Source organism: Ammospiza nelsoni, chromosome 5, assembly GCF_027579445.1.
Source record: "Ammospiza nelsoni isolate bAmmNel1 chromosome 5, bAmmNel1.pri, whole genome shotgun sequence".
NCBI classification, from domain to species: Eukaryota; Metazoa; Chordata; class Aves; order Passeriformes; family Passerellidae; genus Ammospiza; species Ammospiza nelsoni.
Window position 1 is genome coordinate 43858894 of NC_080637.1, and position 17450 is coordinate 43876343.

The following is a 17450-nucleotide window of genomic DNA, read 5'->3' on the forward strand; positions in this document are numbered from 1 at the left end:
CTGATACACACATATTTCTCCTAACACATTACTCTCCAAAAAAAGATAAACTGAATTCAACCAACCTCAAGTTTCAAAATGCTCAATGTTATATGAAAGTCCTACTTCTCTAAGTCATTTGACTCAGCAGAATAATAGGTTCTGGTGGGGGGGATGTATGCTCTGGATGCTTTCCCAGCTATGAGCAACATAAAGAGAAGTTGTCTGGGGAGAAACACTAAGGAAGCAATATCAACATTTCACATTACCCTGGCTTTTCCCACTAGGTATTCCCTACTACATTCACTACTCAGACTTAAATCAAGCACTGTTCAGTTCAAATGCAAAACCAAGACTTACTTTTCTCAGACTTCCTACAGAGTAGTAAAACACAAGTGCTGGTTAATTACTCTCCTTCAAATAAGGAAATGTAAGTGCATGTTCATAAGAAATATGCACATACATTTAAATATGCAGTTTTTTTAACTCGTGAGAAGGTTTTAAGGAACCATTCCTAGACCATCAAGGAGGCCTAAGGAAACTTACCTGACTGAGCTCACTTTGGAGCTGCAGGCCATGCTGCTCTTTTTCCTCCCTCTGCTGCTGGAGCTGTTTACATTCTGCCTTGAGATGCTGGTACTTTGTTTCTACTTCAGATAACTCCTCTTTAAGCTTCTGGCTTGCTTCTGCCTTCTCGCCTAGCTCTGTCTGCAGTCTCTGTATCGAGGCTTCAGAAGCAGACAGCTTTGCCTGAAGCTGTTGGCAGTCCAGGTCCTTCTGGTGAAAACTTGCCTGCACATTCTTCTTACTCACAGATACTTCATTGTGTTTTTCTTCCAGCTGGGTGTAGTCCTGTTCTTTCTTCAGCAGCTTCTCAGTTAGACTCTGTGAAGAGAGTTACACAGCAATTCAAGTACAATTCTGTTTGCAGCTGTTCAATATATTGTTCAAATTTCTTTCTAAGTTTTGATGCTGAACAGTGAAGAGCTTGTTAAAAAACAGTATTAAAGAAAATATTAACCTGTATCTTGTATCACACACATTGGTTCTAAAGCCCATAGAGCACACAGTTTCAACTGGAAATACTGTTTTTCATATTCTCACATAAATTCACTTCCTCTTACTGAGAACACGACACAAACTCCATTTCTGTATCCTGAAAACTAATTTGTTTTCCCTGAATGTTCAAACCAACTTAATTACAACTGCAATTGCTTAGGGAAAAGTTGAAAAGTTTTCCATGCAAGCTATCTTCTGGGCTACAGGCCCTTACTGGCCTCTGCAAGGCAAGCCAAGCCCCATAATTATTGTGCTTTAAAAATGACAGAGAGAGAGCTCCAGCTGAGCTCAGAAAACTGATCCTATATACTTATATATATACTTATATATCCCTCTGTTTTTCTCAGTATAGCTCCTGAAAATATAAGAAACAGCTTTCTTGCTTGAGGTTGTACATGAGCTTGAAAAACTTCACATCAATGCACAGAAATATCTTCTCACACTGCAACTGGATTATAAACCAATGCTCACATCAAATGTATTATATTCTACATATTCTCCATATAATGTGCTCTATCATGAATTAATGGCTCCTCCCTGATACATTTTTCAAGTATGACACATCGTTCAAAGTGGAAGCAATTTCTCCTACTGTAAGCTAGTCTTACCTTTTCCAATTCTAGGTCCAACTCCTCCAGGGCCAAAATTCCATAGCTAGCACATAATTCTTATGGATACCACCTTACAAAAAGCTGCATTAAAAGATGGCTGCAAACTGCTTTAAGTCACTAAAACTGCAAGAGGAAAAGCAGCTCACTGCCACTTCTCCTCTTCCAATTCCTCAAGTGGTGTTTGGCATTAACCTGACATAGCAGAGGACTCTCTCTTAATGTGTGGTTATCTTAAGCATCAATCTGTTTCACTCCTCATTGTTAATGAAATACCAACAGATTCAGAATAGGGCTCTATATGTTGTACAGCAACACTTCTGCCAAAAGCTTGATTCATTGTTGCTGGTCTATGGAAAATTACATCATGACAACTCTTACTTTTCAGTTCTATACTTGATTTAGTGAGCCAAACAGAGTCATCCTGCTAAAGCTAGTTTCATTTGCCAAATTTTTATTTCACCTTCTTATATTTTTTGCAAATGTTTTAATATTAGATTACATTAAATAGACTCTGTTTTGTCCTTGCCCTTTCCTTTTTCCAAGGCTGACAAGGTTCCTAGTAAATGCACGTATGTTGTATGTTATATCCAGTTCATATCCAGTGTTACATGCAACATTAAGCAGTACACATCTTTGTCCTTGCTTCCTGCCCCCCTTTAGTTCCATTTTTACCCCCACAATACATGACTTCTAAACACAAATACAAAATGCAGCAAGCTCAAAAGCTCTGGTAACAGCTCTCAAAGAATGTAAGTTGAGAAATTTCTGGAATAAATTTTCATTTTCTACCATTCATTATGCCAGTAAATGGCCTGAAAAATATGATGAAAGTATAATCTAAAAGCTAAGAAACTAGAAAACCAACAAAGAGAACCAAGAATATCTTTCAAATTATGATTTTTAGGCAAATGTATTATTTCCAGGGGTACTACTTTTAATGTGTGAGATGGCAATTCTGCTTAATGATAGGTAAGCATGAACTACAGCTATTAAAAATTTGCAATCATAGCAACCTAAAGAATTTCAGTTGTAGGGTATGATGATCATTAAAATATGGTGTTTGCTTGCACATTATAGTAATCCAATTGTTAAACAAAATGGCAAATGAATTCTCAACTTCTGCAAGAAGATAGTCTTCAGTGTTTCCAAAGGCATTGTGTGATGTGGTTCCATTTTAATGTGAGCTGACAAGCATAGGAAATAATAACATTCTCACCTGATTCTTCTGTTCTAGCTCTTTGACTGAACTTTGAAGTTTTTGCAGCTCCTGAACATACACAGCTACTTCCTGAGGTCCTTTGGCAAGTTCAGCTCTTAATTGGTTAATAGTAGCCTGAAAAGACAAACAGAAAAATCCACATTTAAAACAAAGCTTTCCATGCATAATCCAACAAAAGCAAGAAGTCTGGTAGTAAAATAAAAAATACATTTTCTATACAAATAAAATGCCTAGGGAAAAAAATCACCAGTAAACTAAGCTCAAAGCACCATCAGAAGTATCACTGAGTGTAATTTCCCAGCTGAGACTCATTTATATCCTGTTCTGGAAGACAAAAATCTGACTCAATCCAGAATGCCAGCAAATGCCAGCTTGAACCCAAAATTATGAAAATAATAACAGATTATCCATTGATAATTATCACAGTTCTAGCCAAAGGTGAAACCTTTCCATATCATTGCAGTTACATGGCCAAAATCTTGGCCCCTCTAGGAAGGGAAATGTGCTGGAAAAGGCTCTAGAAGCAAGAGCATCTGGCATTTGATGCAAACTTGCTGTGTGACTTTTGGACACATCAACCCTGCAGGTCAGCATAATCAGAGGAACAATACTACCCCATTAAACAGGATCAGTACAGAACAAAATATATCAATGACTGCACAGTATTTGAATACAGTAATGGAAAAAAACAAGAAAAGCACTTTTGGGCATAGCTACCCTAAAACATGTTGTGTATTAATGCACTCATTTAAAATATACTATATAGCAGTGACCTTTTATAAAGAAGCTTTCTTTCCTATTGTTCCCATAAGCAGAGATTTCAGCACAAATGCATAAATACTGAATCCAAAAGTGAACTAAAGCAGAACAGAAGCAATAGACAATGACCATCCAATTTACAACCTTCCTAGAGAAAAAGGAACACCAAAGAGAACATAAGAACAATTTTCATATAGTGCATATAGTTTACTGACTTTCTGTAACTCTGTGCCTCACCATGCTGTCTCATAACAGAGCTGTTAGCTAAAACATATCCTTGGATTGGTCTTTTTTGGCCAAACATTCCAGGGTGTTATCAGAAAACAGTATGGTTATTTCACTGAGAGAATATAATGCAGAAAATGTGCAGGTAGCTTACAAAGGACACCACTGCAGCCTTTCCAACTAGAATCATAATTTAAATGCATAAAGATCCATTTCTTGTTCACAATTCAGTAAGACAATCTCACATTTCTTTCTTAACAGGGAAATATATCCTGGGTAAATATTCAGCCCTGGTATTTTCTTGCTGATGAGTCTGTATGAATAACGAACCATTAAAAAACCAGGAATGCATCTGTTTAATAATGTCTTGAAATTGTCTTGATATGACAGAAATTTGCTATGAAAATTAAATGCTTTGAAAAAAAATTACCTCAAATTTAAGTGTCTCTATTAGAAAGCAGAAGGATAAAATTGATGGATGAAAGACAGAAAGAAGCAGTTGCAAAAGCTGCACACTTCCTCAAATTTATTTTATAAATATTCCAGTGTTTCTAATGCCTTTGCTTAGTGGGAGGGGAAAAAAAACCTCAAACAAAAAAAACACTAGTCCTGGCTTTATTAAATTTACCCTCAATTTAGGCTACTAATTTTGTTTACTTCTTTGGGTACTCAAGTTAACAATCAAGCCTAGCTGCTTCATTTATTGAAGATTTATAAGATAGTGAAACAAATCCCAATAAGCAGAGAGATTCAATAGCAATGCTTAGCTCCAAAGCAGTGCAGCTGTTTTCATTACACATTCACAATGCAGGAGCAACTATAGTGAAAAACTAAAGATGAAAGGAACCACTCAGTATGAATATTCATGTGAAAGATGCAGATGCTAGTTTCAGGAACAGCTCTGAAAAAGATATAAACACCCAGCAGATTTAGGTGACAATTGTAGACTACACTGTTCTTCACATGCCTCTCCTGCAGTATTTGAAGATTCTCATATAGGGCTAATATGATTTTTGTTATTTTCACCCATACTGAGCATTTACCTTATTTTACAGATATTTACTTTGAAACCAATATTAATATGTATATTCTCAGCCAGCCTGTAAAACCAGCCAAGAATGGTGTATAAACCACTTTGAACTTTCAGTCCTTGATGTGTTCTTGAGGAGCAAAGCTGAGATGAAACATGGCCAAACATTCATGTCAAGCACTGCAGCCAATGTGGCCATGAAGGACTTCCAGTTCTTATTTTCTTATGAGTAACACTTAGCAAAATTGTGTTTTAGCCAGCAGCTGTTTGAGACAGTTTGAGGACTGAAGATATCCTTAAAGATCCAAATCTGAGATGCTGCCTCCCTTTTCTTCTGCTTGTTATAGAAGTGGAAGTTGTAACTGATGGAAGAGCAGAATAACCAAAACTTTTGAAGAAGTGAGAAGATTCAATTAAATGCTTTTCCATTATGATTAATAATCATAATGAAATAATCATAATGAAATATGCTTTTTCATTATGATTGGTTATTATTTTCCATTTTCACATGATAATCGCAGCAAAGCTAGAACACACATCTTTATGTAAGATTATGACTATTATAATACATGATTATTGTACCTCAGAGTTAGCCTGCTCAGCCTGCAAGCGCTTGCACTCATCTTTCAGCTTTTCAGATTCTCTTTCACGTTCCAGGGTCATTTTATCCATCAGTGTTTGAACTTGGACCAGCTCCTTTTTCAGGACAGCCACATCCTCCACACCAGGCCTTTGTAGCTGAAAAGTTGGGAACAGTGAGCAACAAACATCACAATGGCAGACATGCTTCCAGAGTCAATGGCATTTCTAAAAATCTATCAAATAATCCACTTATAGACAAGGTGACATATACAGTATTACAGCTAGGCTTAATAAATAAAAAAGAGATAAAAACCCTCCCCCAAAAAACTAGCAAAAAAACAGAGAAGTGCTTATAATTCCCAAAGAAAACAGGATTTAAGGGCTAGTTTTTAGGCTTTGTCTGCTAAATTTTGAACTTGCTGATTGATTTCAACCAAATCTGACAAAACAAAAATTGTCTCAAAGATTTAATTTTTGTAACTTTTATGTAGGTAGATGGCTAGATACAGGATACTGCCCCTGTCTTCCAGAATTATTTCAGAAAATCACCACAGACAAAACAAAAGGGCAGCTGAAGGCAGCATCTTGAAGGTGCTATCAGATGGGGCTCATACCAAACCCACAGGCAAAATCTGTTGGTAATTGCATCTCAAGCAGAATAAAATCCCTCAGCAGGAAACAGTATGGAGGGAAAGGAGAGGGGTGGCAACTAAGAGCACTAAAGAAAGCAGCGAAAAGGAGTGTTGGCATCTTTAGAATAGAAAAGGAACAGAATAAATAATAAGGAAAAGGCAACACAAGAAGCAACTGAATAGGGAGGAATGGATAGGTCCAGCATTTGGGCAAGGCCAATAGGCCCTTGAGGGCAGTCAGCTACAGGGAAGAAGGGAGATAAACAAGTCCTACTTTCCTCCAGAGTCTAAGCAGTAGCTGAGTGTGAGAAACTAGGAAATTCCTTGCATTACTGCTTTAGAAGTGCCCCAACTTGCTGAGTCACTGGGATTGCTCCCTGGAGCCATGGCTGAATATAAAAGTCATCAAGAGCCCAAATCCTGGAATACACACACATTGGTATTATCAGCCAAGTACAAGAGGGACAAGATTAACATAGGCATGATGATGACAGCTGCCAGATTTTCAACCACCATGTCACAAAACACCTCTCTGAGCACTTCTTAAAAATCCAGCTGCCCAAGGACAGTCAGAGCATAACACCTCATGGAAAAAGGGACCTAAAGATAGATTTTGAAGTCAGCAATGGCATGCTCCAAGTTCAGGTCTGTGCAGCACATGTATATGTGTAATATACTGCAGAAATGCTGAATGGTAGAGCATCAAATGAGAAGACTGCAACATAATGCAGGCTGGATTTTAATACATGTCAGAAACAACATATAATTTCTCACTGGAAAAACACCGAAAATGCAGATCAAAAACAATGGTACTCTGGATTTTTTCAGCCCACAAGCAGACATCTTCAAGTTTGACAGAGTTTGCCTGCTTTAAAACCATGTTTGCAAGCGTTTACATAAACGCCTCCCTTGACTTGAAAACAACAAAAACATTAATGTGATGTGAATACCAGCTCTGTCTTTAAGTCTTCTACTGTACTTCTCTCTTTCTGCAGTTCTTGTCTCAGGTTTGTCACCTTCTGTTCTGCACCTTCCCGAAGGCTGATTTCTTCATCATACTTTGATTTAAGATCTAGTAAGAAAGAAGTTGAATAAATGATCCCTTTCACAAACTGCACAAGAAGAGAATCAGATCTCATGCTAATACACTTACCCACAATTTCAGTGGCCAGTTGTGCTGCTTTTTGTTCAAATAAGTCTTTCATTTGCTTAATGTTAAAATTTTCTACTTGGATCTCTTCTAGTTGCCGTTCTAATGATTCTATTTCCATAAAAAGAACAGTATTATTTTCTAGAAGAATTAGGACAATACAGTTCCTCATGCCCATAACTAACCATGAGAGGTGAATATGTAAACCAAAATCCCTTAACATCCAATCATCTTAGCAAAGTGAACAACTTTACTGAAGTTAAATATCTGCAAGCATGATGTCACTGTCACTAGCTGAGTACTCTGCAGGACTAAGTACATATTGGTTTTCATTGGTCACAAATAGCCCTGCAGATCACTGTGACATGATGTTAAACTCCAAGCCCTGAACTGTAATTAAAACCTTTAATCAATATCAGTCAGATAGTTTATGTACAAATAGGGAAAATTTTATTCTGTGAGAGCCTCATGGAGAAAAATGGACCAAAAATTATGGGTCATCAAAACAAACAAAAATTCACTGTTTTCTTTGCTAGCAATGAGCACAGAAAAACACTCCATAAGACCATCACTGAAAAATGCTAGAGTTGATATAGTATAGTGCTGTAGTAGTGCTCACTGCTTCAATATATGAAATTATTAAAGAAGTGTTCCAGATGGCTCATGAGAACTGCTTTCAGATTCAGAACTCCTGTTTTGCTTCTAAAAATTTCAAATCCTGAGCCCTTGGAACATTTCCCCAGACCACTGCTTAACATAAATAGCTCTTAATAGATCTTACAATTAACTTTTTGCCAGTAACTGTAACATTCCAGCTTTCTAGCTCTTTAATTTACCAAAAGTGCTAATTTACCTAAAAGCTAAACCAAACTAAATTCCAAAGCAGTGCAGAAATTATTATAATAAAATGTTAGCCACCTGTAGACGTAGCTGTTGTCAATCCATCAGATTTAGATTCCTTAAGAAAACAGAATAAATGCACCATTAGACAGTAGGAATAAAAACTACTACTTCCAAAGTTCATCCATTTTTTGGAAAAGACAGGGAAACAAGGACTTCTGTGCTCAAATACTGCACAGCAGTATAAAAATACCTGAATTCAAACACTTATATTTGGAAGACTGGAAAAGGCCAAGATGACTTTTCATTTCATATATCACTACACTATTAAGGTTTCCACTCATAAGGCTCCAGAAAGAATACCCTCCCCCTCCCTTTCCTCTATATAGAAATCTGTCCTAAAAACAGAGGTTACAGACATCAAGAACATCCTGAGAGGGAGCTTTGACAGAGGTTTTCTGAGGTTTGTAACTATCCCACATCTAAGCAGCTCATAGTAATAAAAAAAGCAAGCTTCTTTTAGGGCACAACACACCACAATTTGCCTTGCATTATTTTTTGAGCTCAGTTGGATACCTATGAAACACCACTGTTTTCCAAAAGTTCTTTACAAGGACTCCACAGCCTTTTTTCATAAAAGATGAAACACCACATTCAATTTACTTTCTTTAATAAACAGAGTTCTGAATAAGCTCAACAGAAGTAAAAGTCTGAACTGAACTTGGAGTGAGTAGTATGGAAGAATCATTATCTATTCTGACTTTGTTCTTTACATTTCCATATACACATTTATATACACAGTTACATTGTGTAGAGATAACTAGTTTTGCTTGCAAGAACACGTCAATATTTAAATTACAGAACTAACTAAATCAGGCCACGTGCCTTACAAAAAAGGTTTTAATCTTCAATGTCAATGCTGACGATAAACCTGCTTCAAGTATTTTAAAGCAATTACTTGCTGCTGCTGCCCCTGCAATTTCTCTAGTTCTTTCTTCAGCTCTTCTGAATACCACCTCTCCTCCTAAGGGGGAAAATGAAAAAAAAAAAAAAAAAAAAAAGAAGATGGGGAGTGAGACTATAAATTTGGTTGCTCAAGACAGTGGAACACTTCAATTTGAAACAAAGAACCAAGTGCAAGTAAAATACATTTCCAACCTTCAGTGAAGCTTGCAAGTCCTGGACTTCTTGTCGGAGCAGTGATACTTCATCTCTGAATAAATATATCCACAGAGTGGAGAAAATGAATAGACGGTGGTTACATTTTGTCAATTACATACAAGTTGTAATGCATGTTAAATAATCAGACTGATAGCCATGTACTACATAAATGTAACTTACATAATTATAAATATTTATTTTTAGGGGTTTTTTTAACTTAGAACAAACAAGATTAATATCACTTTGCACATCTGAGAAATGCTAAACATATTAAATGGATAAGTAAAGAAATAGATAAGAATAAAAAGTCTCATGAGAACAGAATGTAAATCTAAATCAGTGCATCAGCTCAGCCACATGAGTTCAGAATGACAAACCTATGCATTGGAACATTTAATGGGTTTGCATGCCTTTGTTAAAAAAAGGACAGGTTTCTTCTCCTTCACTTTCCATATCATGGACTACTGGTAAGCAACAGCATACTATCTTACTCCTGAAATATGCAGTTACATAATTTTTCATCCACACAGCAATTTGGTATGCCCCACAGACATATTCACTTAATGATCTGAATATTTAAAGCCTTAGAATTTTAAATTCTCAAATTTCATGCTCAAGCCTCCAGCCATACAAGAACACACAATCCAAGGCTATAACTGTTAGTAATTGATTCACACAGAATCCTTCAAAATCATAGGTCTCCTTACAGAGTTGCACAACTATACACACAAGAATAATGTTGCATTACTGAGATAGACACTCCAAATCAAGAACACAAGGGTCATTAAAATAATGTAAAAATATTTTTTCTTACTGTTTGTACAGTAGCAATACTAAGGGTTACACAGAATATATATGTCAGGGTACCAGTGCCAAAAAATCCTCTCACTTTTATACCATATAATTTTATTGCTGCTAGTGTGCATTATCCCCTCCTCCACCGATGTTCTTTCAAATTATCTCATACTTAGTAGAAAATAAACCACCAAAACAAGTTATTCCTTAGCTGAACTGGTGAGGAATAAATTCAATCTACATTAGCATATTAACTGATGTTAATATGTTAGTGTAGATTGAATTTATTCCTCACCAGTCAGGGTCAGGGTCATCAAGTAGCAAGTGAAACATGCATTTGAACCAGTGGAGCAAAAACTCCAAGGTGGACCAATTTCAATGACAAAACAAACATGGGATATTGGGAGATTTACTTTTTTCAGAGGGAAATTTTGTTATGTACACATTATTCTGCCTGTGTGACAGATTTACTGGAGGTTTGCAAATACAACTTTACTGAGGCAGGTGTAGCTGCATTCCAAAACCTGGCTGTGGGTGGAGAAGAGGGAGCCACTTTCTCATCAGTACAAGTCAATGAGGTAAGACTCAGATCTAAGATTATAAATAAAAAAGCAGGTGGAACTGTCAGCTGTATTGAAGTTGGACTGAACATATACCACACCTGCAATACCAAAGCATTTAATGTGCCCTGGTCTTCACAATGCATCAAAGGGTTTGAGTTGTATAAAGCTAGTTTGTAGTAGAGATAAGGTAGTAGAGATAAGGGAGGAGAAAGGAATGAGTTTGCAATGTAAGGGGCCTTCTACAGTAGTTGCCTTCATATCCCAAATAAAATTTTGCTAAACCATTCTAAAATGAAACCTGAATTTAGTTTAACCAGTGGAAAGTGCATGGTTGGAGGGGGTGGGGGGATGGTTTGAGGGGATTTAGTGTAAGTGATTGCTACAGGCACTGTAACTTTGCTTTTCTTCCCATCATCCAAATCCTCACCAAATCTCCTTTTCTGCTAGCACTGTGACAATCCCTTCCTCCTCTCAGCACATCTGAGACTACCAACTAGAAAATCCTTAGTGCCTTTTCATTATGGTCCATTCAGTTTTCCACTTGTAAAGCCAGTGCCTCCACCCTAGTATTGAGTTCTGATGGCCTTGCTGAATCACACTGGGGGAGTTACATGATTTACTCTTGAAACTTATTCATCATCATTTACTGGGGAATGGCAGGAAGAGAAAACTGTGCAATTCCCAGTACTTAACTTTTCCTATTGACTACATATGGAATTTCACCTCCCATTCTTGGTCCTAAGAATTGCACATAAGCTTCACACATGGAGAACAAGTGGGGTGGCTCCCTGCTGCAGGCTACAATATTTCTTTAATATGGAATTCCAAGGCATGGAAAAACATATTTATGTTGAATGAGAGTTTTCTCAAGGAAACAAGCAAATGAGTAGCATTAAAGAATGCCACACTAATAGGAAAATGCAGCTCATGTGTTACACAATGGCTCTCACCAGATTCCCTTTATTCCATCTTAACTCCCAGACCTCATCCACTTTTTCAATTACATGAGAGAAAACAAAACTACTTGTCCTTAAACTGTCAGGAGCCAGGGAAAAATAACTAAATTTCACCAGCCAACATCTGGCTGATTTTGGAAATTTGCAGGCATAAAAATAAGAATTTCATAAACTATATAAACAATATAGTTATGACCAATAATTCTCCCACGTGAATGCTATTATCCTACAAAAGTATCACTTCAGGTCTAAGTTGAATTACTCCAAAAAGACTTAAATTAGGCATAAAAAGAATAGTATTGAATAAATGTGCACATCAGAAGCCCAATATGATTTCATTAGTACCCTATCACTTTATCCTGTATAAAGCTTCAATTTTGATTTCTTTTGATGCAGCAACTGAGAGAAAAGGCAGCTACCCACAAGAAAAGAGTCATCCAAGACCTCTGCTAATGCTGGCTCCTACTGGCTTGCCAGCTTTGCTCAGTGCTGGCTTGCCAGCTTTGGTCAGATCAAATACAGATATGCATTTGGGTAACAACTGAAACATGTTGTCTTCCACACTCTTTTTTCACCAAAGAGTGACCCTCTCTTGAGTTAGTTACACAAATATATGTATTTCTTTCAATGTAATTATTTGTCTTTTTGGCCTGTATTTGTGCTTGTGAGAGAACATTTGAACTGTTTGCTCCCCAGGATCAGCAGAAGCCACGGGGTCATGTTCTATGTACCTCCATGCTGCTCGCTCTGAATCTCCTGTGTACAAACCAGGGGAATGTGACAAAACAGCAGCATGGACTGCTCTTTACAGCAGCACAAAACAAGCACTGAACAGAAAAGGAATTAGCAGGAAGCAAGAGGAAACCTATAAAAATGTTACACCCAAGAAAAACCTTCCCAAAGCAACTGAGACTACTCAGTTAATATTTCTAGAGAAAGTTTCACATTATCAATTCCTGCTACATACCACTGCTCTCAAAAAAGAAACAACCTGATATTCTTCCTAGGGATGCATTTAATAATACAGTTTTGACCAAAAAAAAATCAGTAAACTAGTTAAGATTTCTGAAAATCAGCATGGATTTTCTGAAACACAGAAGGAGACGTACTGGCACACATAGAAATTTCTCAGATTTGCAAATAACTAGGTAATTAGGGAAGCTATTTAGGCAAATACTGATGTTGTAATTCCCCAGTAAGTATCCTAATTAACTAGGGACAAAACTGGGTTTCTTCCCTGTCTTTAGGGTTGTCCTCTCCACTCTCCCATGATGATATTTCAGCTCTATGTTAGAAATTAGGAGAAACCCACATTTTTTTCTGCCACACTTGTAAAAATCATTCTGGTCTCTAATGCTGAATTGTCTGCAGAATCAGAAACAGGTGGCCTAATACCACATATGTATCTGATTTTCACCTACTGTCAGATCAGTATCAGACAACGTAAGCTACAAGATGCCTTTTAATTCTAGTTGGAAATGGGACATGAACATTTAAACACTTGACTGCATAAGTTCAAGTTAATAAAACCTTCAGTGTAACTAGAAGCAGCTCAACACCAGCACAAAGGCACATGCACAAATGAGTACTGTTTCACCTTTCTGGTGACAGATGACCTTCCCCTCCGTGACTTGAATCAATGCCAGAATTATGAACTGCTTCATAGTGCTTGAACAGCTCCTCTGCTGATCCATGAGACTTCATACAGAGAGGACAAATAAAGCCCTATTACAAAAAGGAAAAACAAAGAAACAAAAATATGAAATACATTTCTTTTCCTTCTTATTTTTATACAGAACCGTAAATTTTGTTTGTGCGTTCAAGTAGTAAATGCAATTTTGAAGATTCATGCTAATTCTTTCATGCTCTAATAAGAGTTTTTGTAATTAAAATGTTAGAAAATGACTGCAAAAGGCACATTCCATTATTCAGTGAGTTTTTTCCCCCAACAGTATTACATACCAGCAACAAAATTTTACTTAGCAAAACAAAAAGGACTGTTCTGCAATTCCTTCCCCCTCCTCCAACAAAACAATTTTCCACACAACTTTTCATAAAATCACATTCTTATTCCAAATAGAAGGTAGCATCTGGAGTTTGGTCTTTAAAAAGGAGATATAACGATCCACTCTAAAGCACAGTTATTAATAAACCAACTATCTCCATATTGAAACTACTGATTTTAATATGGGCCAGACAACGAAGAATCACCTTTTACCTTTCATATAATTAATTGGTAAATGCCATTCAAATAAATACCACATCAAAAAAATCAGATCTCTACAGCCTTAAGAATCATAAACCCTCAATTTTCTTTCCAGCATACATACTACAAGCTTACCAGAGTGGAAATTTAGCAGATCAATGCCCTCATTCTACCCATTAGCCCACAAATGAAAACAGTGTTATGTTCCTCTTTATGTATCTCTAAACATTCATGGAGTGTTCAAGCTGCCACTTACCAGAAGTACCATCCGCCTAATTTTTCACCATTTATTACATCTGGTGTTGAGTGCTGGACTACACACTGACTCCTCACTCATGTGGTTATCATACCAACTCTGAGCCCAATTCCCATCCACACTTCAGCCCATAACAGCAGCGACACTGAGACATTCCCAGAGTAAGAGCTAAAAACCTCATCTCACATTAAAGACTCCCTGTAATTCCAAGCAGTGCAGAAGGGACCTCATGTAAGTGGGGTGCCTGTCTTTAACTTTTTAAAGACCCCCTGTCCCTTTAACTAATTTCAAATATGTATTTTTACATTTATATGTTATCCTTAATTTTCTTATGCCGCTACAAACTGTAGCGTATGCCAACATTAAACCAAGGCTCTCCAGCATCCAAGATGAGAGCACTCCTCTAAATGGGATTATCACACTTCACCTACCACAGGCTCACATATGAGTTATGGAGTACACATGAAGACTTTTGGCACTTTACTGCTCTTAACTTTGCATCTGGATGCTAACAGATTTAAATATTAGGACAAAGTGAACATAATGAATGCGTATGTTGATAACCACAAACAGCATTAATTTATTAATTTGGCATTCATAGTATTTTGTTTCACAAGTCACTAAGAATTCAACAACATTTACATGATTTTAACCCAAGAAAACTACCATGATCAGCTACTCAAATGTAACCCCAGCTCTAAACAGAGCCTTCATAACTTCTACTATTTATTCGTGCTTCAGAAATTAATTACTAAATACAGTTGCTTGTCAAGTCCACCACATATCATATGGAAAACTAGTTTTGTCACAACTAGACCAAACAAAACAGAGTACTCTTTCCTAAGCAGGAAACAGGCATCAAACCTTAACAACCATTTATTTATTGGCAGAGTTGATCAGCACAGTTTCACTCAAGATTAAACCAAGTTAACTAATATATAAGTATAGGTACAGAATTTGTTCAGCTACTATGTTCCCAGTAATGTTTATCTAATGCAATTAGCATAGGATGCCAGTGAGAGTCACTCTGAGCGCAAGAACCAGAGGGATTTGCTTGGCACACAGCCAACCCCCTGTGGTTACAGGGGGTTACAAAATATAGGATTGGGTTTTCTCCTAGTAAGCTTTATACAGAAAGAAGTCAATTTCACACAGTGCAACGACAGCATCCTTTCAGGATGAAACTCTACTAAGCAGTTCTCCGTGTTGTGTTTAGTTTCCCAGTGATGGGAAGGTCTGCTGTTCATAGAGAAAAGCTGTTCATAGAGAAAAGCATGTGTTCCTCACAGTTCCAGTAAGTGCATCTAGAAAGAATGAGAGCAGAAAATTGCTCTGGCCTCTCCTTCCTTTTGCCCTTTATCTCTTTTCATTTGAACAGCAAAATCTGGTTTTTTGCTTGGGTTTCTTTTTTGTGGTTTTCTTGTGCTTGGGGTTTATTCTATGCAAATAGGAGCCCTAGAGAAGAGGAAAGAATAGATTACATGTGCAATTAGCCCAGGGGGACAGCAATCGTTCATCTCAATTATTGGGCAAAGCCAGCCAAGATTTCCAGGCAGGCAGGGAGGCAGATTTGAAGGCAAGGTCCACAAGGACAAGCAGCCAGAGGCAGAGCAGAGCTGGTGAGCAAAGGGAATGTGCTGCAGTTGTGAGCCTGCAGGGTGGAGGGAGGCAGGCATATTGTCACTGGTAGATGGGAAACATGGACAAAACCTCCTCCTCTTCTTTTTAGAAACTGCCTTCCGCCCATACAAGCAGAGATAAAGCAAGCATCACCCACCAGCCACAGGCTCTCCACCAGCACTGTCATGATTGTGGCTGGCCTCAGTTTTGGGGGACCTGGCACTGTTGGAGTCAGCTCTCAGATGCACCCTTACTCTAACGCAGCTTTTGCTGGAGGTCTGACACACAGGCTCTAACAGAATGAGCCAGCACCCTTCAGCAACAAGGTACCCTTGCCATGGGAAATGTCATCTTTCCTGTACAGAGGTGGACAGGAACACCAGCTCCTACAAACACAGGCAACTAGCACTCATACATCAGAGCCTCAAACTGCACAAACCCAGGAATCAGCTGCACCTCACAGACTGATAATATCCAATGTCAACTCTGATGTCAGCAGCACCAATTCAGTTGGCTTTACAGTAGGAAAATCAGAATCATCAGGATCCTTCAGGCAGCAGTCAGTAACAGATAGAAGCATGTAAGTTTCCTGGATCTGTAACTATCAGCCCCAGTGACAATTTTGTTTAGGAAACTGGGTTGGTAGATCACTAACTTTATCTCTTAAAAAAAATTAAAATTAAATACAGCCAAATAGAAACATCTCTCAGTATCATCTTGAGATGAACTCTAAATATGTTGAAAAGTGTATTTTATTATTCTAAAGACAAACATGTAAGAAGGGAAGAAATCTGATAGTCTGAGGTGCTTAAATTCAGTAAACATTTCTGTCAGCTTGCAGGAATTTACATCAGGTCCAACATATTCCTACATCAGGACCACACCTGTCTTGGATAAAGAGGAGATGGAGCAGCTACAACCAAGAGGTGTCATCAGAGCCTAGGGGAGGAGCTGAGGCATCCTTGCCAGTAAGCCTGCACCTGGATGGATACCTTAACTAACAGACTCCTTTACAGAAGAAGCAAGTTGAAAGTATCTTGAATTTTGGTTTCCTTTTAACATGTACTTAGGGATTACTTTGCATAAAGCACAGCCACAGAGAAGCAAAAGATATTTCACATTTTCCATTTAATAAAAGCAAAGACATCACTTACAGCCCCTTCAGTGCTGCACCATTGACTTTTTGAATATCTCGTGAGCTTAGTTGTTAATTGCAGCCCCAAGATGTGTGAAATGTCTCTGTTTCGGCCTGTGCATCCGAAGAACAAGTCAGAGCTCTTCAGTTTTTGGTCTTGAAGTTGTTTATTAAATCTTGTCTATAAAATTTTCTTTCTGCCAAGCCGAGATCTGCTCAGCAGGACAGCCAGCGGCACTCTGACCGCCCTGGGGGCAGAGTTGTCTTTTTTATACTACAAACAATGTATATCATATTTACAATTACTTTCCAATACCTATCACCTATGTTAGACAGTGAACTTCTATTCTAAACCAATCCCAAAGTGCCAGCATGATAGCAGAAGATGGAGACCAAGAAAAAACGCTAGACACGCCAAAGTTGCTCCAGCTTGTCCCCAAACCCCCATTCTAAAAATCCCAAAATCTACCTTTTCACCCAGTGATAATTTCATTATTACACTATTTAAACTTCTGTGACTTTCAGGTCCTCATACAAAGCTGGTAATTTGCTCCACAGGTCAAAATCAAATCCACAGGTGTTCTGGGCTGTGCACAGGCTGTCCGAGCCCCCCGGCAGGGGCCTCGGCAACTCTGGACACCCGGAGGGATGTACTGAGTTCCAAGACACCAT

The 17450-nt window shown here is 37.9% G+C and overlaps 1 protein-coding gene across 4 annotated transcripts in view; it reads right to left on the reverse strand.

Moving 5' to 3' along the window:
- EEA1 (early endosome antigen 1) overlaps positions 1-17450 on the reverse strand; it is an 84862-nt gene that overhangs the window by 49716 nt on the left and 17696 nt on the right. For 3 of the 4 annotated variants that reach the window (XM_059471502.1, XM_059471500.1, XM_059471503.1), the window contains 9 exons: positions 13159-13286; positions 9245-9299; positions 9045-9110; positions 8165-8204; positions 7250-7357; positions 7047-7168; positions 5465-5620; positions 2866-2982; positions 526-864 (listed from right to left, as the gene is read on the reverse strand). In XM_059471502.1, the coding sequence (XP_059327485.1) occupies positions 526-864; positions 2866-2982; positions 5465-5620; positions 7047-7168; positions 7250-7357; positions 8165-8204; positions 9045-9110; positions 9245-9299; positions 13159-13286 (1131 nt within the window). Of the gene's footprint in view, positions 1-525; positions 865-2865; positions 2983-5464; positions 5621-7046; positions 7169-7249; positions 7358-8164; positions 8205-8971; positions 9111-9244; positions 9300-13158; positions 13287-17450 lie in introns of those variants that run through there. The other variant, XM_059471504.1, reaches the window with a different exon arrangement.